Source organism: Camelus dromedarius, chromosome 14 (assembly GCF_036321535.1).
Source record: "Camelus dromedarius isolate mCamDro1 chromosome 14, mCamDro1.pat, whole genome shotgun sequence".
NCBI lineage: Eukaryota > Metazoa > Chordata > Mammalia > Artiodactyla > Camelidae > Camelus > Camelus dromedarius.
The window spans coordinates 49,006,204-49,029,686 of record NC_087449.1 but is presented as its reverse complement, the minus strand read 5'-3'; the positions used below and the strand labels follow the sequence as shown (position 1 = coordinate 49,029,686).

General features: G+C 55.5%; 1 protein-coding gene across 5 annotated transcripts in view; it reads right to left on the bottom strand.

Moving 5' to 3' along the window:
- The window catches only part of COL16A1 (collagen type XVI alpha 1 chain), a 50,910-nt gene extending 28,979 nt beyond the window's left edge, over positions 1-21,931 (bottom strand). For 2 of the 5 annotated variants that reach the window (XM_031464580.2, XM_064493825.1), the window contains exons 1-38: positions 21,468-21,836; positions 19,777-19,883; positions 17,783-17,857; positions 17,560-17,677; positions 16,615-16,738; positions 16,018-16,284; positions 15,352-15,432; positions 15,060-15,185; positions 14,218-14,271; positions 13,893-13,919; positions 13,303-13,338; positions 12,281-12,307; positions 11,178-11,240; positions 10,857-10,898; positions 10,688-10,732; positions 10,550-10,585; positions 10,110-10,172; positions 9,705-9,749; positions 9,526-9,621; positions 9,311-9,349; positions 8,682-8,726; positions 8,506-8,541; positions 7,913-8,023; positions 7,473-7,508; positions 7,212-7,247; positions 7,026-7,136; positions 6,626-6,670; positions 4,729-4,764; positions 4,436-4,480; positions 4,020-4,151; positions 3,254-3,289; positions 2,949-3,056; positions 2,516-2,638; positions 2,357-2,410; positions 2,099-2,140; positions 1,743-1,778; positions 1,604-1,657; positions 1,353-1,421 (exon numbers count right to left, since the gene is read on the bottom strand). In XM_031464580.2, coding sequence (XP_031320440.2) covers positions 1,353-1,421; positions 1,604-1,657; positions 1,743-1,778; positions 2,099-2,140; positions 2,357-2,410; positions 2,516-2,638; positions 2,949-3,056; positions 3,254-3,289; positions 4,020-4,151; positions 4,436-4,480; positions 4,729-4,764; positions 6,626-6,670; positions 7,026-7,136; positions 7,212-7,247; positions 7,473-7,508; positions 7,913-8,023; positions 8,506-8,541; positions 8,682-8,726; positions 9,311-9,349; positions 9,526-9,621; positions 9,705-9,749; positions 10,110-10,172; positions 10,550-10,585; positions 10,688-10,732; positions 10,857-10,898; positions 11,178-11,240; positions 12,281-12,307; positions 13,303-13,338; positions 13,893-13,919; positions 14,218-14,271; positions 15,060-15,185; positions 15,352-15,432; positions 16,018-16,284; positions 16,615-16,738; positions 17,560-17,677; positions 17,783-17,857; positions 19,777-19,849 — 2,592 coding nt within the window. In that variant the 5' untranslated portion in view covers positions 19,850-19,883; positions 21,468-21,836. Of the gene's footprint in view, positions 1-1,352; positions 1,422-1,603; positions 1,658-1,742; positions 1,779-2,098; positions 2,141-2,356; positions 2,411-2,515; positions 2,639-2,948; positions 3,057-3,253; positions 3,290-4,019; positions 4,152-4,435; positions 4,481-4,728; positions 4,765-6,625; positions 6,671-7,025; positions 7,137-7,211; positions 7,248-7,472; positions 7,509-7,912; positions 8,024-8,505; positions 8,542-8,681; positions 8,727-9,310; positions 9,350-9,525; positions 9,622-9,704; positions 9,750-10,109; positions 10,173-10,549; positions 10,586-10,687; positions 10,733-10,856; positions 10,899-11,177; positions 11,241-12,280; positions 12,308-13,302; positions 13,339-13,892; positions 13,920-14,217; positions 14,272-15,059; positions 15,186-15,351; positions 15,433-16,017; positions 16,285-16,614; positions 16,739-17,559; positions 17,678-17,782; positions 17,858-19,776; positions 19,884-21,467; positions 21,837-21,912 lie in introns of those variants that run through there. The other 3 variants (XM_064493824.1, XM_064493826.1, XM_064493823.1) reach the window with 2 other exon arrangements.
- Positions 21,932-23,483: the final 1,552 nt, after the last annotated feature.

Genomic DNA, 23,483 nt, shown 5'->3' with positions numbered 1-23,483 from the left:
CTTTACCTCTGCTTTTATCGGGGGCTCCCTGGGACAGGCGGGGACCCTGACTACCCAGTTCTGCTAGGCAAAACAGACTGACTGCAGGCACCTGGGTGAGACTGGCCCCTCTGGGCTTCCGCACACGCTCAGGAGGAATCCATCAGTGATCCCCAAACTGGGATTGGAATTTCTCTAGGGAACCATAAAGATAGAAAAGATACGGTTCACTGGGCTATTTTCAACATCATCAAAAGCCTAAGGAAAATTATACATTTGCCCAAGACCTGGCATGGAACAGGCTGGCTGAAAGGTAGCATTTCTTTGGTTGAGGCTAGAATTATATAATCTTGTAAAATTCTAGTGAGTTCATGTGGAGTCGAAGCTGACTATTATACAGGTCTTTGATGAATAAAAATAAGGCAACACATTTATTATTACTTAATCTATGCAATTTGTTCCACAGACACATCTTTCAAAACATGGGAGTGATTGGTGAGACAGTAATAAAGGGAGGTCCTTGAGGGGAATGAGGTAGGAAGTACTGCTGACCTAGATATATCTGTGCTGCCCAGTATGGTAGCCAATAGCCATGTGTGGCTACTTAAATTTAAAATAATCAAAATTGAGTGGGGGAGGGTATAATAGCTCAGTGGTAGAGTGCGTGCTTAGCATGCATGAGGTCCTATGTTCGATCCCCAGTACCTCCATCAAAAATAAATAAACCTAATTGCCTCTTCCCCCTCCAGTTTTTTTAAATTAAAGAATAATAAAATAATTAAAATTGAATGAGATGTAAATTTTAGTTCTTCAGTCACACTAGCTACATTTTGAGCGCTCAGTAGAGGCATGGGGCTGGTGGCTACATCTCAGGCAGGGCAGAATAGAACATTTGCCATCATCACAAAGATCTACTGGGCAGCTCTGTTTTGGATGATCCTGAATAACTCCAAGGTTTGTGGTGGGGTTGGGGGAGTGAACTCATGGGCTCTGAGTCAGACGGACTTGGGTTCAAGTCCTGGCTCTGTCTCCTCACTCTCTGACCTTCAGTTTCCTCATCTGCAAAATTGGTATAATACTAGCTGTTACCTTACAGAGCTATTGTGAGGATTAAGTGACTCTGTTTGGAGCTTAGCACAGGGCCTTGGCACCGTCACTGCTCAAAAAATGGTGGTGTTCAATATTGTCATTATTCAGGTGCTCCTTCGAAACAGTGTGGTCTTCCTTCTCCAAGGCTGGGCTAGGTTGAGGCTGCTCTCCTCCCATCCCCAATGCTGCTGGGACTGGCAGGGTCAGGCCCGTGCCCTCTTCCCAGAGGCAACGCCCTTGGTCCCAGCAATGTCCCCAGTGTGGAGCACAGAGAGGGCGCCTACCGGAGGCCCAGAGACACTGGCACCAGGAGGTCCCACAGGTCCAGTGGCTCCTTTCACCCCTGGAGATCCCTGTGGAAGAGAGGGTACAAAGGTTGTGGGGGCAGAATTTGAAGCTAGCTACTATCCAGCAAGTGAGACTAGGCCTTGGGCAGCCCCCTGACAGGCATCACTCAGTTCCCACATCCCCTGTGCCCACGGCCAGGACACTGCGAAGCATGGCAAGCCTAGTGCCCAAGGAGGCAGAGGCTCACCTTGGCACCCTTCTCTCCAGCAGGGCCAGGTGGTCCCCGAGGTCCCCGAAGCCCCTGCAGATGGAAGCACAGTTAGTTACCTCTGTCCTGGAGTGGTCCCTTCCCCTGCCAATTTCCTCCAGGCCCAGGGCAGACGTACCTGAATGCCAGGCAGACCCTGGACTCCAGGCTCCCCCTGCAAGTCAGAAAAGGCAGACTGGGCCAAAGCTGTCCAAGCCAACCTGCCCAAGCCAAACTGCCCCACCGGCAGACCTGGCCTGGGGTGGGGAATCTGCCAGCCCAAACTCAGGAGAGCTCCACAAGGAGGCACTAAGGGTCAGAGAGGGGCAGGGGGTCAAAACCAAAGTCCCAGACAGAAGCATCGGCAGGCCAGGGCTGCTGCCCAATTCCTTATCCCAGAGCTGTGCCCTGAGCATCTGGCGGCAGACTGGAGTGAGCTGCTGGCTTATGGAAGTGCTGGGAGGTAAGTGGGCAAAGGTAAGGCTGGAGACTCACCTGGGGCCCCGGGACTCCCACTCCTGGAGGCCCAGGCTCTCCCTGAAGAGGCAGAAAGACAAGCCTGAGCTTGAGACGCCCCACTCACCCTTCATCCCTGCCCCTGCCCCAGCTCCTCCTCCTTGACCTCCTCCATCTCTACCTTCTCCCTACTCTGCAGCTGATCCTTCTCCACTCCAGGCCCACTGCCCCAGTGTATCTCCCCCTACACATACTCACCCACACAGCTGTAGCTCAGGACCCCACATCCACACATACCTGTAGGCCTTTCAGTCCTGGGGGCCCTTGAACTCCTGGTAGACCAGGCTGGCCCTAAAAGACACAGGTGACCCATGGATCCTGCAGGGAAAGGGGGAAGGAGGGAGAGAAGGAAAGCCCAGGGAGGGAAGGACGAGAGGGCAGGTAGCCAGAACTCACCGGTTTACCAGGCCGGCCAACACCTTCTGGCCCCGGGTCTCCTTTCGGGCCTGGCTTCCCAGGCAATCCCGCCATGTTGGTCAACGCCCCCTGCAGGCTGGGGCAGGCAGTGCAGCCATCACCCTGGTGAGAGCCGGGCACAGCCAAGAGCTAGTGAGCCAGGGCTGGTGGCCAGGCCCAGAGGAGACATCAAAAAGCAGATCCTAGTGCCCTTTGGAGAGCTCTGCCCCTCCGCTGCCCCCACCTCAGCCTGGGATCTCAAAACAGGCCCCCGACACTCCTAGCTCTCCCAGAATCGCTTCTCCACCCAGGGATTCTGGCATCCCGTAGGGGAAGGCTCACAGCCTGACCCCAAAGTCCTTCCCCTCGTTAGCTCTCAGCTTGATCTCTTTTTGCACATGCAACAAACTGCACCCTACCCCGTTTGCCTGACCTTTTCTCCTTTTGGCCCTGCAGGGCCGCGAACCCCAGGCTCTCCCGACAGTCCCGGCTGCCCTATGGTGCCTGGTGTTCCAGGATCTCCAGGATTCCCAGCATCACCCTGTAAGGAGTTGGGTTCAAGGAGGGCAGAGGTGACCCAGCTGGGAGCACGGTGCCCTCCTGGGACCTGTAGGCCCTCAAAGAGCCCTTCACTGGGGCTGGGGGCTGGGCAGGGAGTAGAGAGTGGGCACTGGGCAATCAGGAATAAGAGGCAGGGAGGGCATCTGCGAGGAGGTGGTGCCCACTGAATTCTCTCACCTTCTGCCCCTTCAGTCCACGCTCTCCAGCCTTGCCCTGAGGAGAAAACATTCCAGCACCCACTCACTCATACTAGACACTGCCCAGTGTCTGGCTCTGTGTGAGACCTGGGACTGTACAGTATACCAAACAGACCAAAGCCTCTGCTCTCATTCTAGTGAAGCAATGCTGGGTCAATTAAGAGAAGTCTTGAGCCAGACTCCCTGCCTAAGTGAGCCTGGCAAGTTACTTAACCTCTCTGTGCCTCAGTTTCCTCATCTGCCAAATGGGGATGATAAAAAAGGGCATAGGCTTCTACTCAGTAGGGTTCTTGTGAGATGAGACGAGCTGATGTGTGTGAGGCAGTGCGTAAGCCACAGTATACACTCTGTCAGTGTTCGCTGCTGTGAGCCGGGCAGTGATAACAGTAGTCACCAGGGTGGTGATGCTCACTTCCTGAATGCTTGTCCCAGGCTTTACAACAACACTGTGTGCAGGAAACAGAGGCACAGACATGGAAAGTGACTTGCCCAAGTCAAAGTGCCACTAAAAGGCAGAGCTGGACTTTGAGCTCAGGTTTGTGTGGTCCCAGGTGGTGCTCTTTCTGCACGCTGCATCCCAGGATGAAGGGCAGGGGCCTGTCAGGCCAGAGCCCTCTGAGGACAGAGGCCCCGGCCCCTCCACACACTCCCACCTACTCCCCACTTCGCAGGGAGCTGGGAGACCCAGGCAGCCCACCCCTCTCAAGCCCTGCCTACGTCCCTCCTCCACAGGCCCCAGAACTCACCTGTTTTCCTGGCAGCCCAAAGCCTGGAGGCCCAGGCTCCCCTTTCTCTCCAGGAGGCCCAGGCAAGGCCACCACGTGGCTGTCCTCATCCTGACGCTCAGACAGGGTGAGGCATGCCTCACAAGGCTCCCCCTGCCAAGCAAGGACACACAAGGCTGGGGGACTCGGGCTGGGGAGTGTGGCCAGGCCTGATGTAGCACGTCTGCTGGGCAAGGGATATCTCAAAAGAGATTGTTGGAAAACTGGTAAGAAAGGAAGGTGGGGGCCAAGGCCTCAGGGGTCTTGAAATTCCTGCTGAGAAATCAGATGTTACCCTCAGGCAGTGGGGAGCCTTGGAGGATCTGAAGTAGAGGAAGATGAGCGCGTGTTTAGGAAGCTGGCCCTGGCTGCAGTGCGGGGAATGTCTTCAGACTCACCTTCTCCCCTTTGATGCCTGTGGGTCCCACTGGTCCTGGAGGCCCCTGTGTGATACGAAGCCATGTTGGGGGGCAGGTATAGCTCAGTGGTAGAGTAGGCGCTTAGCATGCACGAGGTCCTAAGTTCAATCCCCATTTAAATAAGTAAGTCAATATATGTAATTACCCACCCCCTAAAAGAAGCCATGTGTGATCCCCAGCAGCTGCCTGGGCCATGCTGCCCAGGCCTATCATCTCCCCACCTCCCACCTTGTCCTCCTCCCCAGAGCTGTTGCCATCCAAAGCACACCTACCGGACTGCCGGCTGGCCCTGCCTCCCCAAAATTACCCTGAGAGCAAAGCAGAGAACACAGGGTCAAAGTTGGGAAACATACAGATGCTAGGTCACTCCCAAACTACCAGAATAGCAACTTGGGACCCCCTGTCTACCCTCCTCATCTCCTGGCTAGGGAAACTGAGACCCAGAGAGGGAAAGGAATTTCCTCAAGGTCTCTTGGAGAGTCTGTAGCCAGCCTGCTTCTGCTCCCAGCCTCACTTTGCGGAATCCCAGCCCCACCCTTTGCCCTGGCCCAGCACACAAAGATCAGGAGTTCATTTCTCCGACAGCCATTGGCTGGACCCCCGGAAGTGCTGCGCACTGGGCGAGGTGCCGGTATGTAGTGGTGAACAGTGCAGACAAACACGCCTGTGGAGCTTACACCCTTGTGGGGACACCAAGAACCTTTAAATAATAGTAACTGTGAAAAGCAATGAGTGCTGTGAAAGAAAGAAACAGGGTGATCAGACAAAGAAGGCAGGGGAGGCTGTTTTAGACAGGACGGTCGGAGAAGGGTTAACCACAGTTATCAGAAAGACGAGACTAAAGTCAGTCAATGAAAGACTGGGGGGAGGTAGAGAGGAAAAACGTTCTAGACAGTGGGAGCCACAAGTACAAAATCTAAGAGGTGGGAACATTCTTGACATGTTCTGGGAAGGAAGGAGGGCAGCACATCAGAAGCGCAGGAAAGGGGAGAGGAGGGCCAGATGAACCTGCAGGGGCAGGCACGACCAGGCATTCAGGGTCATGTGAGGCACAGCAGGCCTTCCATACAAAGTCGAGTCATGGGAGGATTTTGAGCAGGGAAACAATGTAACCTGAGTTCCCCTCCGACACACACAAAGCCACATTAGCTACTGGATGACAAGTCTGAGAGCAGCAGTGGCCAGGTAGGCAGCTGCCGCCACCATCCAGGTGAAAGATGATGGGGACCCAGACGAAATGGCGGTCATGGAGGTGAGCAAAGTGGGGGGAATTGAGAGATGCGGTGGCAGAGCTTTCGGATGGAGGAGATGATGTGGGTGATGTGGGGATGGGAGGAATCAAGGATGCTGCTGGGTTTCGGGTCTGAGGAGGTTTGAGGAGCTGGGTATATGCCATTTATGCAGCTGGGGAAGACCGGAAGAGGAAGCAGGTATGGGTGGGAGTGCAAAGCTCCATTTGAGAAATGACAGGTGTAGAGCTGGTAGAGCTGAGTCTGAACATACATCCCTGTGTTTCTCACACTTGAACACTCGTACACCCACAGAACCCCTCATTTGAGTAAGACTGTGTTATAAGTTCGATGTTGTCATTTGTCTCCAACGCAGACGCAAATATAAACGTTCACACGGGCACTGAAATTGAGTGACCCATCGGAGTAGCGACGATGACAGACTCTGGAATCAGACTCGCTGGGCTCAAATCCTAGGTCTGCACCCAAACACCCGTGTGACTTTGGGCAATTTACTTGGCCTTCTGGACCTCTTTTTCTTCCATAAAATGGGAGTAATGGAGGACCTAGACCATAAAGTTTTGGGAGGAGGAAACAAGTCAACACATGTACAAGCCCTTAGAATGCTGCTTGGCACAGAGTAAGTGGTAAAGAAGTGTAAAGGCTATTATTTTATTATAAGGTGGTCTCGAATGTCCATAATTGTTTTGGATTATCAGTAAATTAAAAGTACAACACTAAGGAACTCTCTTGGAGAACATGCAGGCCCTCAGAAATAAATTCTTTGACTCCAGTCTGCAAAACACTGATGAATTTACTTCTCTGTGGATTTACAGTTTTATCTCTTGTCTATATTGTCCCTATCCCCCACCCAGCGGCTCCCCTCCCTTGCCTCCCTGCCAAGAAGTCCCTGTGTCCCTGACATCTAATCAGGTCTCACCTTCTCTCCTTTCAGCCCTGTTGGCCCTGGAGCCCCAACTTTCCCCTGAAAAACAAGCAAGTCACAGTCACAGCATCCCCCAACTCCCATTCCTCCAAGACTCCATGGGTCCCAGTGTCCACCGAGAAATGCCAGCTCGGAATAACGAATCCTACAAGCCTGCAGGTCACTGGACAGTTACTTCTGTTATACAGCTGGGCACGCAGAGATTCTAAGAGGGAGTCCTGGGTTAGCACAGGGGTAGAGGGAGAGACCAGGCTATAGACCTGGGACACCTGCCTCCAGGCCTCCCTCTTGGTCTCTGCTTTGAGACTCTGGGCTTAGGGAGTCAGGGAGGCCACCAGTGTGACAAGGATGGGTTGGCCTGGCCTGGCCTGGCTAGGAGGAAGCAGTCACTCACCGGAAGGCCAGGCAAACCGAGACCAGGAGGGCCCACGTCTCCTTTGGCTCCTGTAGAAGGCCCAAGATGCTGGGCCGCTACAGCTGAGCTGCAGGACAAGCAGGGCTCCCCCTGGGGAAGGAAAAGAAGGGATCAGAAAGGCTCCCACGAGTCAGACGGGGGCAGCCAGAGGATGGGGTCCCTCACCTTCTCTCCTTTGAGGCCTTGGATGCCGGGGTCTCCCTGCAGGAAGAAAAGGTTTATAGGCTGAGACTGAGTATGTTGGGGCACCCCAAACTTCCTAGCCATATATGAGGACAGCAATGTCACACACCACAAACCCTTCAAATACCCAGGGGTGCCAGGGGGTTCAAGGTCAGCACCCCAGGGCCACGGCTCATCAAACCTTATAACAGATGGAGGAAATGAGGCCAGGCTGACACCCCACCGGAAAATGCCTATACATACCCGATCACCTTTTTGTCCAATAGTTCCCAGGCCATCCTGAAAGAAATGGTCTATGAGGGAGTGGGGTTCTGAGTCCAGGCTAAGACCCAAATCCAGCCCTGCTTACTCCTTTCCTCCACCCCAACTAACACCCAATCCCAGGAGAAGGGCACAGCCTCACTCACTATAAGCATTGGCTCTACCCCAACTTGCCCAAAAGGCATCTTAAGCCTTGGCTCAAGGACCCTGGTTGGTTGCCATGGAGACCTGAGGTGACCTTCTAGCCCAACCCTAAACTCTATGGTTCAGTCCCAGACACCCCTGATCTAAGAGCCTAGACTCTCTGCCCACAACGTCTCTATGGCCATGAGAAGTTCCCAGCACCTCGGCCCAACTCCTCTCCATGATTACCCACCCCAGGTTTTTTGTGGAGTCCCAGAATGGCCACCCAGGGCACTCACCCTAGCTGGTGCAGGATCACCTGGTTCTCCCTTGGGCCCTGGCTTTCCAGGGAGCCCCACAAAGTTCTGGAACCCTTTAGGCAGTGTTGGGCACACTTCACAGGGGTCACCCTAGCAGAAGGGAGAGACTGTGAGTGGACAAGTTAGGGCTGAGGCCCTGGGTCAGACAAGGAGCTCTAGACATGGGGTGGGCCAGGGCCCTTCTCCCAACATCAAAGTGGACAGCAGGAACACTGGAGGGACTTTCTGTTCAACAGACTCATTCATTCAACTTATGATTCCTGGACATCACAAAACTACATCCTCATGACAAGCCATAACAAATCGTTGTGCCCCATTTAGAGATGTGAAACTTGAGCCAAGAGAGAAGTTCATTTACTTGCCACGTTCATGTGCATGGCCAAGATGGGATCTGAACTCAGCTGTGTAACTCCCAAGCCAGGCTCTTTATTTAGTAATCACACACGCATGCCACAGGAAAAAAAAGGTGGAGGAGGGTGTCCCAGAGCCCAGCACCCTTGATGCTCAGTGTCACCTTCAGAGAGAGGCTCGCGCTCCCACCCCACTCTCGGGCAACCAGGTCTGGGACTCACCTTCTCTCCCTTCAGCCCCGGCACCCCTGGCTTCCCCTGTTGGAGAAGTAGTGAGCATTACTGCCCAGGCAGAGAGGACCTGTGGACCGAGGCCCCTCCCTCTGGTGGCCTTGGTAGTGCAGACCTGGTCATGGTGGGCAGTGCCCTCCCTCCCTCACTGGCCTGGGGTCACTCACAGGCTTCCCGCCAGGACCTTCCTTTCCCGGCACCCCGGAGCTGCCCTGTGGTCAGAAGAAAGGGTTAAGGGGGAGGTTTGTGGCCTTGACCTCAGCCCATCCACCCCTTCCCCATCCAGTCCCCTCTCTGGATGGCAGGACAATCCTGCCAAACCTCCCATCTCCTCTTGGTCTATTTTGTCAACAAACATTCCCTTCCTGTTGCCTGTCCTTCTCCCTACCTAAATCAAGTCCTTCTGGTTGCAAAGCAAGGGGGAAAATGAGGCCTCTGTGTGCCCCTTCCCCAATGCAGCACGTTGCAGGGTGATCTAGGTGACCCTACTGAAGCCACAGTGGACAGACATTTCTAGGGCTTTCTGCTCTTTAAGGCACAAGGCCCTAAAATGAGCTTAGGCCAGGCCCTCCAGTGAAGATCACTGTGGTCATTACCAGACTTGGGCCTGCCCATCCCAATGCCTGGAACCCAGGCCAAGCCTCCCTCGTCAGCAAGCACTGGGATGGGGACACTGCCCACGAGGAGCCCAGCCCCATTGTCCCTTCCCCACCCCAGCCGCCCCTGTCCCCATTCTCATCTCTCCTCCCACCCAGCAGGAGCTCCTGCACATGTCCCTGCTTCTGTATGTGCTTACCTTGTCTCCCTTGGGGCCTGGTGGGCCACCCGGGTCCCCCTGAGGAAAGAAACAGGGTCAGGCAGGGGCTTCCCAGGGCCTTTGCATTCCAGTGAGATCCATACTGGTCCTTTCCCCCAACCAGGACCCCCAGGACTGAGCCTTACCTCCCCACTCCTGGCCAGGCAGGAGAAGGGTCTCTGAGGGAAGGATGGTAGAGGGGCTGGGGTACTCACCGGAGTCCCAGGAAGTCCTATCCCTGGGGGCCCAGGGAGGCCAGGGGGCCCAGGCTCTCCTGCCAGCCCCTCGGGCCCAACAAAGCCAGGGTCTCCCTGGCACAAACATAAAGTGGGTGTGAGAGAGCAGCCGCCTCAGCCCCACCACCCACTCTACCCCTCAAACGGCCACAACTCACCTTCTGCCCTTTGGGCCCTATGACACAGATTTCTCCTGGCCGGCCCTGTGGATGGGGGGCAGGGTGTAAGGACGGCCAAGGCCTGCCTGGCACCTCCCTGGGGCAGAAGTCCTGCTGGGCCGTGTAAATACCCAGTTGCCTGCCCTCACTGCCCCGCCCCAAAGCCAGACTCCGCCCAGTGCCCCCAGGTTCATCAGATGTGAACCTCAGGGGCATTAGAGGTCAGATCTCTTAGGCTGGGAATCAGGAGGCCCCTCCTAGGACACAGCCCTCCCCTCCTTGGGTCTCTGTTCTCCTCTCTGAGCAGGGTAGTGGGTAGGATTCTGACGGTTATATTTCTGCATTTCAAGACTACGTGCTGAGGGATGTGGGGGTTATGATGGGGAAGGGTCCTGAGCACCATACATCTCGGCCTGGCTTTCCCGGCGAGCCCTTGATGCCTCCATCTCCCTTCTCGCCTTTCTGGCCCTGAAGAAGGAAGAGTCAAAGTGGTTAGGGGTAAGGGAAGGGGCTGGAAGAACCAGGACAGCTCCATCTGGTGAGGGATGACTGCTTTCTGGACCTGTGGTCTCAGCCTCCCCAGAGACTGAATGGCTTCAGAGTAGGGTAGGCAACAGAAAGAACTTCCAAACCAGCCAGGCCACTCACTCGGAGAGTCTGTGGCTTTTCCCTCCAGGTCTGGTGGGAATTTGGACAAGGCAAGATGACTGAGAGGTCTGGAGGGCCCTGCCAACTCTGGGCCCAATGACACTATCCTCTAGATTGACTTTGGACACCTCCCTCCTCATGTCTGCAGGATTCGCAGACCTCCCTGGCACCCACCCTTCAAAATCCAGGCCCATTACCTTCTGGCCTGTGGAGCCTGGGAGTCCTGAGGGTCCCTGAGATCAGGAAGGACACAAAAGAGAGGTGAGGAAAGAGGAGGTGGGGGGAGGCTGGGCCAGGACTCCACAGCCCCACCCTGTCCCTGATCCCATGCTCACCAAGGCTCCTGACTCCCCCTTCTCTCCCTTCGGGCCTTCTGAGCACTGAGCAGGGAGATAAGGTGTTGAGAGGGGCCTGGGTCACCCCACAGGCTTCTGAGGGCACAGCCCCTTCCCTAGAGGCTGGGTCCATATTGGCCCTAAAGTAGCCCCCTCCTCCAGATCTTACCTGAAGCGGAGCATCCGGGGAGATTCGAACACAGTCATTGCCCTAGAGGTAGGGGTAGGGAGCAAGGGATCAGGGCAGCCTCCTCGGGGAGTCACCTAGACCTGTTTTGAGAAGGATGGGCACAGGAACCCCACAGTCCCAGGTCCCCCTAGAAAATAGAGGTTTCTACACAGTAACCCCAGGAGAGACCCTGGCCTTCATCTCCCATTTGGGCCAGGCTGCAGGTTTCTAGCTGAGATGATAGGATGATGGCTCACAGCCCAGCCCAACCCCAGGGCACAGCTGGGAAGGTCCTGCTGTGGCCGTGGCTGAGGCACTTACCCGGGCTCCCTTCTCTCCCTTGGGTCCTGATGGACCAGGCAGGCCGCGCTCACCTTTCACTCCCTGTGGATGAGAGTAAAACAAGGGCTGGGACCAGAAGGGGACATAAGAGCCTAGAGGAAGCTCTCCCCAGTCTGGTCCTCTCCACGCATCCACCACACATGGGCACAGCCCTCCCCAACCCCCACCTCACACACAGCATATGGATTCCATATGCATTCATCTGAGTGTCCCTCCCACCCCAAAAGGCTATATTTGGCAAATCTATAGTCTCACGCACAAGGTATCTCTTCCCCCACACCCCTACCCAAGCATGCTAGCTCACACGCAGCACACCCAGGGGCACAGGACACATGTGTGTAGACACACACGTGTGGAGTGGCAGAAACCCGTGATGGTGAGTGTCAGACTGCCTGAATTCAAATCCTACCTCCACCGCTTATTAGCATGTGACTCAGGGCCAGTCATGTGACCTCTCTGAGCCTCAGTGTCTTCATCAATAAAATGGGATTCATGTTAGCACCTACCTCAAGGGACTGTGGTGAGGAAGAAATATAACCCTGCAGGTAAAGTGTTCAGCGCCACTTAGCACGCAGAGGAAGGTGGCCCCGAGAATTACGTCATATACTCACAGGCACACTTGAGTGTGAGATCTCACATTTGCACCCATGGGTATACGGGTTCACCCCCACCAGTGTGGGTTGCACACATACAAACATGTCCAGAAATGCCCATAGCCTCACACACACACAATCACTGACACATCAGTCACACATGTGCGTACAGCTGGGCCTCGGTTTTCCCTGAAGTAAAATGGTAGTACCCACCCCACAAGATGCCTGAGGGGGTTCAGGAAGGTCAGAGTGCACATGGGTGACCCAGGGCCCGATACACAGTGGACCCTCAGAAAAGGGCAGTTCTTAACATCCTTATATACACACAACCACCTACTGTCTCCAACACACATGCACATCTAATCACCCCACACCTTTGCAGGCTTGGGGAGCCCTTATATAAAGACACAGCCAAGGGGCCACATGCTGTGAGATGGGCTAGCACCACTGAAGAGGGCAGGAGTGTCCTGTTCTCCATCTGGGACTCACCTGGGGGCCAGAGGGGCCAATTGTGACCTGAGGGGACAGAGGAGAGAGGATGTAATCATGTCAGGAAGGAGAGGAGACCAGGGGCCCAGAGAGGGCAAGCAATTTAGCCAGGGTCACACAGCATGGTGGCTGGACCAACCGCCTGAATCCCAGCTCCTGCTCTGCTTCCCAGGCCAACAAACATGCTGATTTTATGCCCTAATGCTGTCAGGCTTCCAGAGGGGTCTGACCTACCTTCTCTAACCTGACTTTGGCTAGCTCCACCCCCTAGTTGCTAGGATAATATGGCTGCTCGGTTGCCATGGCAACTCCTGAACATCTGGGGACCATCAGCCTTACCGGATTTGGTGGAGTACTGAATTTGGTGGAGGAAAGAGGGGCAGGCAGCAAAGAGGGTACTTCCTAATGTTCCCCCAGGCCAGGGGCTTAGAGCTGAGGGGAGTGGGGGCTGTGCCCTCTCTGGATCAATGCGGCGTGTCAACTCAGAATGTCAGGCTATGGGAAAGTGGTGACTCATACTGCCCACGGAAAAGACACAGGTGGATACCATCTGGGCTCACACTGAGCCCCTTTCCCTTGTCCTTCTGGCCCCCCAGAGGGAAGATGGGTCAGGCCCAGCTAGAGAAGGATTGGAGGGGAGGCCCTGAGCCAACATGTGGTTTTGGGAGCCAATACTGGGCTGTGTCTCCCTGAGCCAGTCCTTCACCTTCTCTGTCTCCAAGATGACACAGGAAATCTTCCAAGAAAAGCAGGCCTGAGTCCTTGTGGGGAGTGTAATCAAGGCCCCGATTCTGCTGCCACCACCCCGTCACCATTCCACCCTGGATCCCAATACATTGCCCAGATTGCAGGGCATAAGGCTGCCTTCCACGTGGCCCTGGATTGGCAGGGATGGGGTGATGGGCAAGGAGAGAGTGTAAAAGGGCACAAAGATCCCCTTGTCCTTAACCAGGAAACTGCCAAGCCAACCTCTAGGCAACGCCCACGCCCAGCTCCCACCCAACACACCCCTATGCACTTACGTTGCTCTCCTGGGTACCCTGGACACAGGGTGGGCACTGAAAGGGAAGGATCAGCCGAAAGGTCAGGTCTGAGACCCCAGGAGCAGCCCTCTCCACCCCATTCCCTACCCCATACACACACCAAGCACAAGAACATCACAGGTGTCTTGGGTGGAGTCAAGGGAGCACAAAGGTAGACATCCTATCAAATAGGCCTCGCCCTTCAACTCCCACCAACCCAGAGCCAAGCTATTTCTCAGATGAGAAAACTGAAGCCCAGAGAGGAATAGCAGTGGGCCTGGGTCACACAGCATGTTGGAGCAGAGTGAGGCCCAGAATCTGGGGTCCATGGCCAAGGCCTAGGCTCACTCTAGGATACCCACAGCCATTTGCTGCCAGCTCAGCAGGAGTGTCCAAGGTTAAACACCCCCTTCCTGAGAAGAAGCAGTGGGCAGGCAGGGCCCAGCATCAGGCCCCCAAGGAATGCTGGGAGCCGTGTGGTCATCCCACACCCCCATGCTCGGGCTCCAGTGCCCAAAGCCTTATCCAAAGGGCTCATGCTGGCACCTTTCCAACTAAGCTCTTTTTGCCAGTCTAGATAGGAGGCTTACCTCATCGGCTGCTGTCTCCTGGTGGGCCTGGGAAGAGGGAGGGCAAGAGAATGGGCGGGGAACAGAGGGGACAAAGCAGTGCTTCCAATACCCCTACCCAAGAACCATCAGGAGTGGGTGCCCTAGACAGTGCCAGGTACTGTCTGTCTCGCCGCCATTCATCCTGCCTTCCTGGAACTGGCACCTACATACCCTAAGCTCTGTCCAGGAGTGGGGGCAGGTGGGAAGAGCGTGGGCGGAGAGTCTCTTACTCAAAGGGTTTACAGAGGACGTGGAGGGCAGACTGAGGACACTGTGGCCTCCTCTGCCCACCCACTGTCTCTACCTTTGTTCTCCTTTCTGCCTTCTGGCTGATTCTTCCTGTCAGCTGGGCATCCACCTGAGCAGACAGAATAAGGGGGAAATCTTGAGGAGGGGGCAGTTTTGGGGCCCATACTAGAAAGGGGCCCCCAGGCCAGGGCATGGACCCCAGGAACCCCTCAGTCTGATATCTGGCAGCTTCCAGGGCATCAAGAGCCTGCTCAGGACTCTGGCATCCCCAGAGGCACCCCTCCTTCTCCTTCCACCCACGTGATGTCGGAGAAAACAAGATCACGAATCAATGGGATCCTGTGTTCCTGCAGCCAAAGGCTGGGCATGATGCCTGTGGGCAGGGAGCTGCCTGGCCAGGGGGTGGGGCTAAGGGAGGAACTGGGTTTCCCTGCCACCCCTAAGGAACCTGGGAGCTGGCAGGGCAGCTGGCCATGGTGCTGGGTGTGGAACCAGCCTGGTATTGGCCGGGGCTGAGCCCTGGAGGTGAGTGAGCCCCACAGCAAGCAGTGTAACCTGGCCTCTGACCCCAAGTATCCCTGTCCTGGAGAAATTGTCTTTGGGTGACAGCCTGGTCCTTCTCTCACCAGAAGGGTCTGGGATGGTACCAGTGAGGGTCTCTGTAGTGCCAGAACTAGACAGGCACAACTCTCAATGCCAGCAGGCAGGCAGGCACAGGGCATGCAGTGGGCTGTCTCTGCCTCCCTGAATCCAATAGGGGTGGGACACAGACAGGCAGGGCTTCCAGTGCCCTCTCTGCCCCTGGGCACACGGCCAACTGACCCTGGGGGTAGCCAGGTCAGGGAAGGCACATCACACTTGTACCTGTGTCCATGTCTGTCTATCCTGCCCACCCACCTTGCTGTTTTGCGGCTCCTCTAGGCAGAAGCAGCGGGTGTAGACCTTGCCCTCAGTCTGCGGACTGATCTCGATGAGCTCATTGTTCTGGGTGTCCCGGCGGGCCTTGGAGGTCTCTGGGGAACACTGACCAGTGTAGGGGAAGGGCTGAGGTCAGTACAGAAAGCAGACTCCATCCCTGACCTTCACCCACTCATCCTAAGTTTAGGCTTCCTAATTCACCATTCCCAGCACACTGTGTCCCTGGGCGGTGCCCTAACCCTCCTGGCTGTGCTGGGGCTGGGCCACTCACCCCTCCTGGTAAAATCTCACAGCAGCCCTCCTCCAGCACAAGCTCTGGGTCACAGTAGATGTGTGCCTGCTGAAGGTCAAACTGTAGGGGACACACAAGGGTCACTTCATTTTAGTAAGTAGCTCTGTCTTGGCCCCCAGTGAGGCACAGAGATGGCTCCACCCCAGAGTTTGCCCTCAGAGGCTTTCCAGTCTGGCCTGAGAGACCATCAAGAATATAGCTGTCACAAAAAGCAAAACAAAACTACACGTGCAAGGAAAACGGAGAGGAGGGAGGAATGCTCACCTTGGCCCAGAGGAAGAGGGGAAGAGGAGGTACCATTCAAGCCGGGCCTTGAGGACCAGTAGATTTTTAGCAGGTAGGTGTGCAAGGAAAAGTATTCCAGGTGCAAGTAGCAGCAGAGGCAAAGGCTAGAGCTGTGAAAGCATTAGGGGAGGTGGATGGCTGGGATGGAATTAACCAGAGCAAAACTGCGTGGAGAGATGAAGCAGAAGATGGTGATGCAGACATTTATAGGGACCAGATCATGAAAGGCCTTGAATGCCACATTAATATGTTCAGGAGGTCCATGGGAAACCATGAGAACAAAGGAAGGACCTGGACAGATAGGTTCCAGGGAGCTCACCCAGGCTCCCAGAAGGAGTCCATGCCCAACCTAGCACTCACAGAGACAGGTTTGCCCTGCTCAGCATCCAAGCCCATGAAGACGTGGCCCACAGGCTGCACAGGTAGCCAGGGCCCCAGAGGCCGGGAGGAGGCTGATGTGCAGTCCACATGCACGGATGCCACACGTCCGGCCACGCTCAGCATCAGCTTGTGCCAATGCAGGTCGAAGAGCTGGGGCACTGAGAAGATGCAGGACACAAAGTCGCCATCCTGGCCCCGGGCCCGGAGCTCCAGGCTCCGCTCTTGGCTGTTGACTTCCAGAGAAATCTGTGTGAAATTGGGAAAGGCACAGGGCAGGGAGTCAGAGCCTCCCTCCCCCACTGAGCCACAACATGACAAAGTTAAGGGCCCTCGAGCTCGTTTCACAGGAAGGGAAACTGAGGCCCAGAAAGGGGGGAAAAGCTGGCTAGGGTCACAGAGCAATACATCCTAAAAAAAAATGGAATAGGTGCTGGTGGGGTGGGGGTGGCCTCAAGGGTGGGCACTGGGATGGTGTAGGGAGGCCCCAGAAATCACAAGCAGGGGCAGAAGTTGGGCTGAACTGGGACTGCTTGACTCCCCAAGAGCAAGAGGGGTGGAATGGGGTGTCGGACTCACCTGTGGGTACCCATCGCCATCCGTCACTTGAAACAAATACCACGTGTTCTGATGGGTGTGTTTCTTCAGCAATAGCGTCAGCACCAGGGCAAACTCACTGGGGAGGCCCTGAGGGAATACGCGTCTGGGGGGAGAGCAGGGAGGGTGCCCTGAGGCTTAGGTAAGAGACCACAGGTACACAGCTCCACACTGACACATCCGTATACTCATCCACACATTCTACAGACACTTACTGAGGGCCTACAATGTGCCAAGTGTGGGTCTGGCTATGGGGGGGTGGTCAGTGGTGAAAACACAAAGAAGGGACCTCTCGTAGAGGCTTCAAGTCTAATGGGTTGGGGGGAGGTAAAACTACAAACAAAGAATCCTCAGAATGACTGTTCCCCTATTTCATTATGATTGTGGTAAGTGCTTCCAAGGACTCCAGGATGCCTTGGAGGGAATAACTGGGCTTGGGCTAGGAGAAGAGATACTGAAAAAAAGATGAAAGGGTTCAGCATGACTAGAGCAGCAAGAAAGAAAGAGGAACATTTTGGAAGATGAGGCTGGAGAGGGAAGCAGGGGCCAGACCACCCAGGGACTGGTGGGAGTTTGGACTTCACATACATGGGCGCGTGCACACACACCCACACATGCACAAACATGCACACACACACGCCCCTTGAAATTTCCCACCTCAATCCTGGGGTCCTCATGGTGCCCATAAATTGCAGACCTGTCCTCCCCCACTGCTAACCAGATGAGGAGAGGACAGAGGGTGGGCCTGCCAGTCTCCTCCTCCTGCCCACCCTGCAAGGCCCAAGAGTGGAGATCAGGCTGACTCCTGGCAAGGAGTGGGGTAAAATGACCCACAGCTGCCCCTGGGCTGAGGGCCCAAATCCAGAGCTGCTGGGGAATGTGGTTGCCCTCAGTCTGGATTCCCAGCAGTCACACTGGGGCCTTTACCGCGTGGGCTGGGTGACTGAGACCGCGCCCAGCCGCAGGATGAGAGGCCCCCTGTGGTTTCGAATCTTCTTGATGGCAGATGTCTTCATGAGGCTGAGTCGGCGGATGAGATTGAAGCCTTCGGGGGAGACAGCAGATGAAGAGCTCAGCTGGGCAGGTGGGGGGTTCAGGCCACCCCAAGAAGATGGTGGAGAGGGGACAACAGGATGAGATGGACACTCACCTGTCACGTTGGTCGATAAGTCACTTCTGTATTCCAACTTGAGTCCTTCTTGCTGTGAAGGTAGGCACTGCTCCCCTGGAAGAGAATTGGCAATGGGCATCTGGTGGGCTCAGGCTGAGGGGGCTGCACAGCCGGGCTCTTGGGGAACCTGGGATGGAGCAAGTTCATGTTCCCTACTCTGCATCTTTAGCTAGGCTCTGCCTTGCGACTGCTCTCACCTCTGCCTTCTGACCCTGGCTACCCTAGGAATGGGGAGAGGGCAGGCACCCTAGTACATACATGGGAAGACTGAGGCCTGGCCCAAGGCTACTAAGTGAGTTTGCAGCAGAGCAGGAATCAGAACTCCTAGAACCCAAATCTCCGAAGACCCCAAGTCAGGGACCAGGCTAGCAAGAGAATGAAAGAAACTCTGGGCAGCCCTACAGATGGGGTGGGGAACTATGTATTTACATGTGCTCCTTCCATGACATATACCCAAGTGGGGGACAGAGGAGCACTTCAGGGGCAAGGAAAAGTCAGGACCATGCACACTGTGTTATATACAAGTGCATGTGCAGTTGTAGATGCCCGTGCCACCAGGGATGCCAAGTGCTGCTGGTACACGTGTTGTCAGCAATGGGTGGGGCTCTACTTCCCGCAGCCAAAGCAGACAAGCAAGACAGACACAAGTGTGAGTCAACAGATTGACTTTTCACCTGGATAATCTCCTGATGAAACAGTGAGAAGAGACTGAGGGTCTCAGTGGAACACAAGCTCGAGGAAACCATTAGAGTCTTGGGTCTCCAGACAGGGTATCTTAAGGGGGTAAAGTCTCCTGGAGAAGAGGATAGCTTAATTCAGGTCTCTAAAACCCCAAAAGGACAAGTAGGCAGCCACAGGCCTTCCTCTTCTCTAGGGCTGATTGCTACAACAGGAGAGATAGAGGCTAGATTCAAAGAGGCCTTTTCATCAATGTAGATGGGGCAGCTGGGACAAGACAATGAATATAGCTCCTAGAAGCTGAGCACTGGACTCCTGGATATCTGGCCGGAAGAAGGAATCCTGGATCTCTCGGTCCACTGACCCCACTGGAATCTTCCTCCCCCAGGTCTGACCAGAAAACCATCACTGTCTTTAGCATCAGCAGCAGCAATGGGTGACTCATCCCTTGGCAATAGGCCCAAATTCCTTACAGATGTTGAAATTTTCTGCCCCAACCCCAAGGGGACCCGGTGAGGGAGAGGAGAGTAAGACTCATGTGCTCACATATAAAGACACATATGTGCACACACTACCCACAGGTAGTCACATGTACCCTTCACATCTGCATCTTGGGTTTTCTGCCTCCTTTGGCTGGATTTGGGTTCTAGGAGTTCTATTTCTGCTCAGCAAGGCGGCCAGAGGGCACCCAGCAGGGCAGGGCAAGTTGCCCGGTCAACTTCCTCTGGCTTTGGGCCCTGGAAAGCTACACCCTTTGTTCCATCCAGCGTCTGGGCCCTGAGACGGGCCCTTTATCCAAGATCGCTGTGGAGGAGGAGGAGCACGTGGGCTGGAGGATGGATTCTCCAGCATGGAAAGGACTGGAGAGGCCTGGCCTGTCTGGGGATGCAGCTTCCCTCTGCAGGGAAAGCAATCTGCTCCTCCTTCACCATACTAGCTCCACCATGCTGTCCCCACCAGCTCTTGGGGCACAGGTTGGGTTTATGTATGAGGGAGAGGGGTACTTCTCACACACAGAGACCCAGGAGTATGTACAGATGCACAGAGTAACTCTGAGATGTAAACACAGAGAGGCCCAGAGACACACACACAGGTGGACAAAAATACACACTCTCTAGCTCACTTCACACAGGCTTATGTGGGCAAGCAACTCAGGCCACCCCAAGCCCAGCCCCCAGATTATCCTATAAATGCCCAGATGACCCAGGCCCACAGTCACATATGTGCATACAACCCCGCACTTCAAGGAGCCAGTGGCAGGCCTATGGCATTCTGATCCTCACGTGTCATCTCACCTGGGTCTGCCCCATGGCTGCAGGTGACCCAGAGACTGAGCAGCCACAAGCCAGGAGCCCACGATGCCCACATCCCGGTCCAGAGAGGTCGGCCACAGCCACAGCACCTGAAAACCATAGAGACCAGGAAAGTGGATTCCTGTGCTCACAGAGCACAATTCCACATATGGGCAAGCAGCAGCCAGCCCTGGGGGCCCAGGCACTGGGACTAGGGTGGCAGGAGGTCTGGCCAGGCATCAGTCCCTCTCAGATGCCCAACCACAGGCCTTGGGCTAGGTTTTGGGCTGGGGTGATATTCAAAATATTTAACCACCGGTATGGCACGGACACTGAGCAGTCGGAGCTGAATACTGGCTGGAGCACTGAAACCATGTCCAGGCAGCATCTGGCTCTGCCAGCAGATAGTTGCTGGATTGAGGAGAGATCTAGAGGGTCCTAGAAGGCCAGGTCACTTGGGATAGTGAGGTGGTTGAGGCAGAAGCTATTTGCCAATACACTGGAGTATTTCAATATTTTATCAAACTGTGTACTATTGGTATATGCTAATCTTGTATCTGGGTAGCTGCACCCAAGTCAGCCAGGTAGCCCTGTCTGGCGCTGACAAGGTCAGGGGCCGACGACTAGGCTAAATCTCCTGGCAGGCATCACAGGGTTGTGTGTGAGCCCAGGAAACTTCCCCCATGGGTGCAGTGGGCGGGAGAGCAGGTCACCCGGCTCAGGACCTTGTTGCCAGCCTCCCCTGCTGATGGATGCTCGTCTTTTAGTTTTATTAAACCCTGATGGATGGGCCCAGTTAAATCAATGTGGACTCAGCAAGCAGCCAGCAGAGCCATACATCATCTGGCCTCCCCGGAGACAGGCAGTTCAAGAGCACAGTCATGCATGTGTCAGCATGATACACACAGATACACAGACACGTATACACACAGACCCATTTGTGCTAGCCTGTGCATACAGTCCTACCTGCACACAGGCATGCTTGCAGAGACACATGCTCACCAGTACACCCAGACACACCAGCTTGCAAATATATATGTGCACACGGCCAGCCTATGACTAACCCTTCTGTAGGCCCTCCTGTTGGGAAGTTCTTATGCAAGTCTGACCTCATTCCCTCCAGCTATAATGGAATTCTCTTTCCCTCCCTCAGTTCTGGATAGGGGGTGAGAGCAGGAAGAACCCCTCACCTCAATATATTTGGAGATAGGACCCCAATCTCCTTCCTGGGGCAGAACTGTTCCCCCACCCTATTCATCCCCCATCCTGGTGGTAGGCACATCCTGTCTCTCAGACCCTATCCTGGCCTCCCCCTCCTGCCAGTCAGTGGAAGGGCTGCCAACTGTGAGAGGCATGTGAATGCATGTGGAGGCGTGAACATCGATGTGCTCACTCGTGTCCCCTTCCTGCTCCAGACCGCTGGCTTCCACTCCTCTAGCTCCAGCCAGAGCAGGGAGCTAAAGGGATGGAAGGAGAGCAGCTTCCAAGGAGATGATCCCATCCCAATACAAAGGCATAGATTTAGGGGCTGGGAGAGTCAGAACTGGGATGGAGTTTATAGGTCATCCCACTAGAGAGAAGAGGACTGAGGTCCAGAGAGGGGATGCCACTTGCCTCAGGTCACACAGCAAGTAAGAGGCAGAAGGAGCCCTGCAGTCCAGAGCCCAGAGGCAACCCCCTCCACCTCCACTTACCGTGGCTGGGGATCCCCCCCACCTCACTGAGTAATCCAGGCAGCCCAGCGCAGCCAACCACGGAAAGCAGGGCCTGTGTTCCTCAAGCCGGCTGGGAGGTCCTCGATCACTTCTAGCCGGCCTCGGGTCCCCACTTTTCCTGGCCCCGAGCTTTGGGGGCTGAATGCTACCCGGCGCGCGCGTGTGCCTGCCGGGGACTGCGGGCCACTCCGGGTGGGGGAAGAGGGGGCGGTTCCAGGGGGCTGGGGACTTGCCAGGGCCGCTAATGGAACACAGCTGGACCCGCCCGCCAGGCAGGAGGCGGGAGAGAGGGCCGGGAGGGGGCTCCAGCGGTGGCAGAGGCGGCGGGATGCCCAGCCCCTCTCCTGGCCTGGCTGCGCTCCTAGGCCCGCCCCTTCCACATCCCCGCCAGGTGAGCGAGCGAACGAAGCGAGCGAGGCGGGACCTTGCGTGCCCGGAGCTGCCCTGCAAGGGGGCTTTGGCAGCAGGCGGCGGGTGGGCGGGGAGTCCGGCCCTTTAAGAGCTAGGCCTGGAGCTTGAAGGGCCTCCCCTCTGCCACTCTCTTCCCTTTCCCTGGCTGGGCCTCCAGCAGGCTGGCGGGGAGGGTGGGCTGGAGACCCTCCTCCCCAGTTCCTCGGGACCCATGACGTGGCTGCTGCCCAAGCCTTCTTGGTCAGCTTTTTCCAGCTTCTCAGCCTAGCATTCCCAGTCAGTCTGTTCTCTGACCATCTGACTAGGGGGAGGGAACCCCACTCTAGGAGTGGAGGGAGGGGTGCTAAATTAACCCCTTCTGCTCTGGCCCCATTCCCAGACAAGTGGAACCCATCAGGTCCCTTTATTCCTCTTATTCCATGAGGTTAGAAGGGCTCATATCCCTGTTCTCTGCTCTTCGTGATTTTGAACTTACTAGTTAACTATGACTCCACTTTCTCATCTGTAAGATGGGATAAGGATCACGTATACTTCACAGGGTTATTGTGAGCAGGAAACCAGCTAGAATCTGTAAAAAGCACTCACCACGGGTCTGGCACAAAAGGAGCTCAATGAATATTCACTATTATCATTATTTTGTGAACAGGGGCAGGAGGTGGGGACGGGGTGAGGAGGTGAGGCTGGGATTTAGTTGATACTCAGGATCCAAGGAAGTGAGAGGAGTTGAGGTTGGATGAAAGGTTGGACTTCTGAGAAGGGAGTAGGTAATGTATCCCGTTCTGTCCAGAGGCAGGGGGTGATCAAGGTGACCCTCCCAAGAGGCTACCCCTGGAGGCAGCAAAGAAATTTCTGGGCCCCAAGAATGAGGAACTACAGAGTAGGTTCAAGAGGCCCATGAGTGGTAGGGATGGGTATGGGGGGAGCAACTGGAGGGCTGATTGGTGGGAGTGGGGCTTCCTGGAGAAGCAACATGGTGGAGCCATACCCCTGTGGCCCCATCTAACCCGAGCAGGGGGCGGGGCCAGACCTGGGATTTCCCCCCTAGAGAACCAGAGGTGCTGAGTCAGCGGAAACCCCAACCCTGGCCACAGAGGCACGCCACTGTGGTCCCTGCGTGGAGCCGGCCCAGATGTGGCTACGACAGTGGTGGAGCCTGGGAAGTGCTGAGCTCAGCAGGTGGGAAGTGGAGGGGTGGGGCTTTCTGGGAGCTTTGGCCCAGGAGTGGGCAGGCACAGGCTTGGCCAGCCCATAGGGTACTGCCCCAGTGGTGGGCACTTGGGAATGAACAGGCAACACACATAGGTCAGGCTCTGTGCTAAGAACTTCACATAGGCTAGCTCCTGTCATCCTCACAACAGCCCTGGGAGAATTCTGTGCTTATCCTCATTCTACAGATGGGGATACCTAGAGCACAAGAACAACTCAGCTTGCCCAAGATCACATGGTTGGTGAATGGTGGGACAGGGATCCACACAAGCTAATCCTGGACTCAGCATACATCCTTAATTTTTTTTGTTGGGGGAGGTAATTAGGTCTCCTTCATCCCCTCAGCACATACTCTTAACCACTGTGCCATTCTGGGCA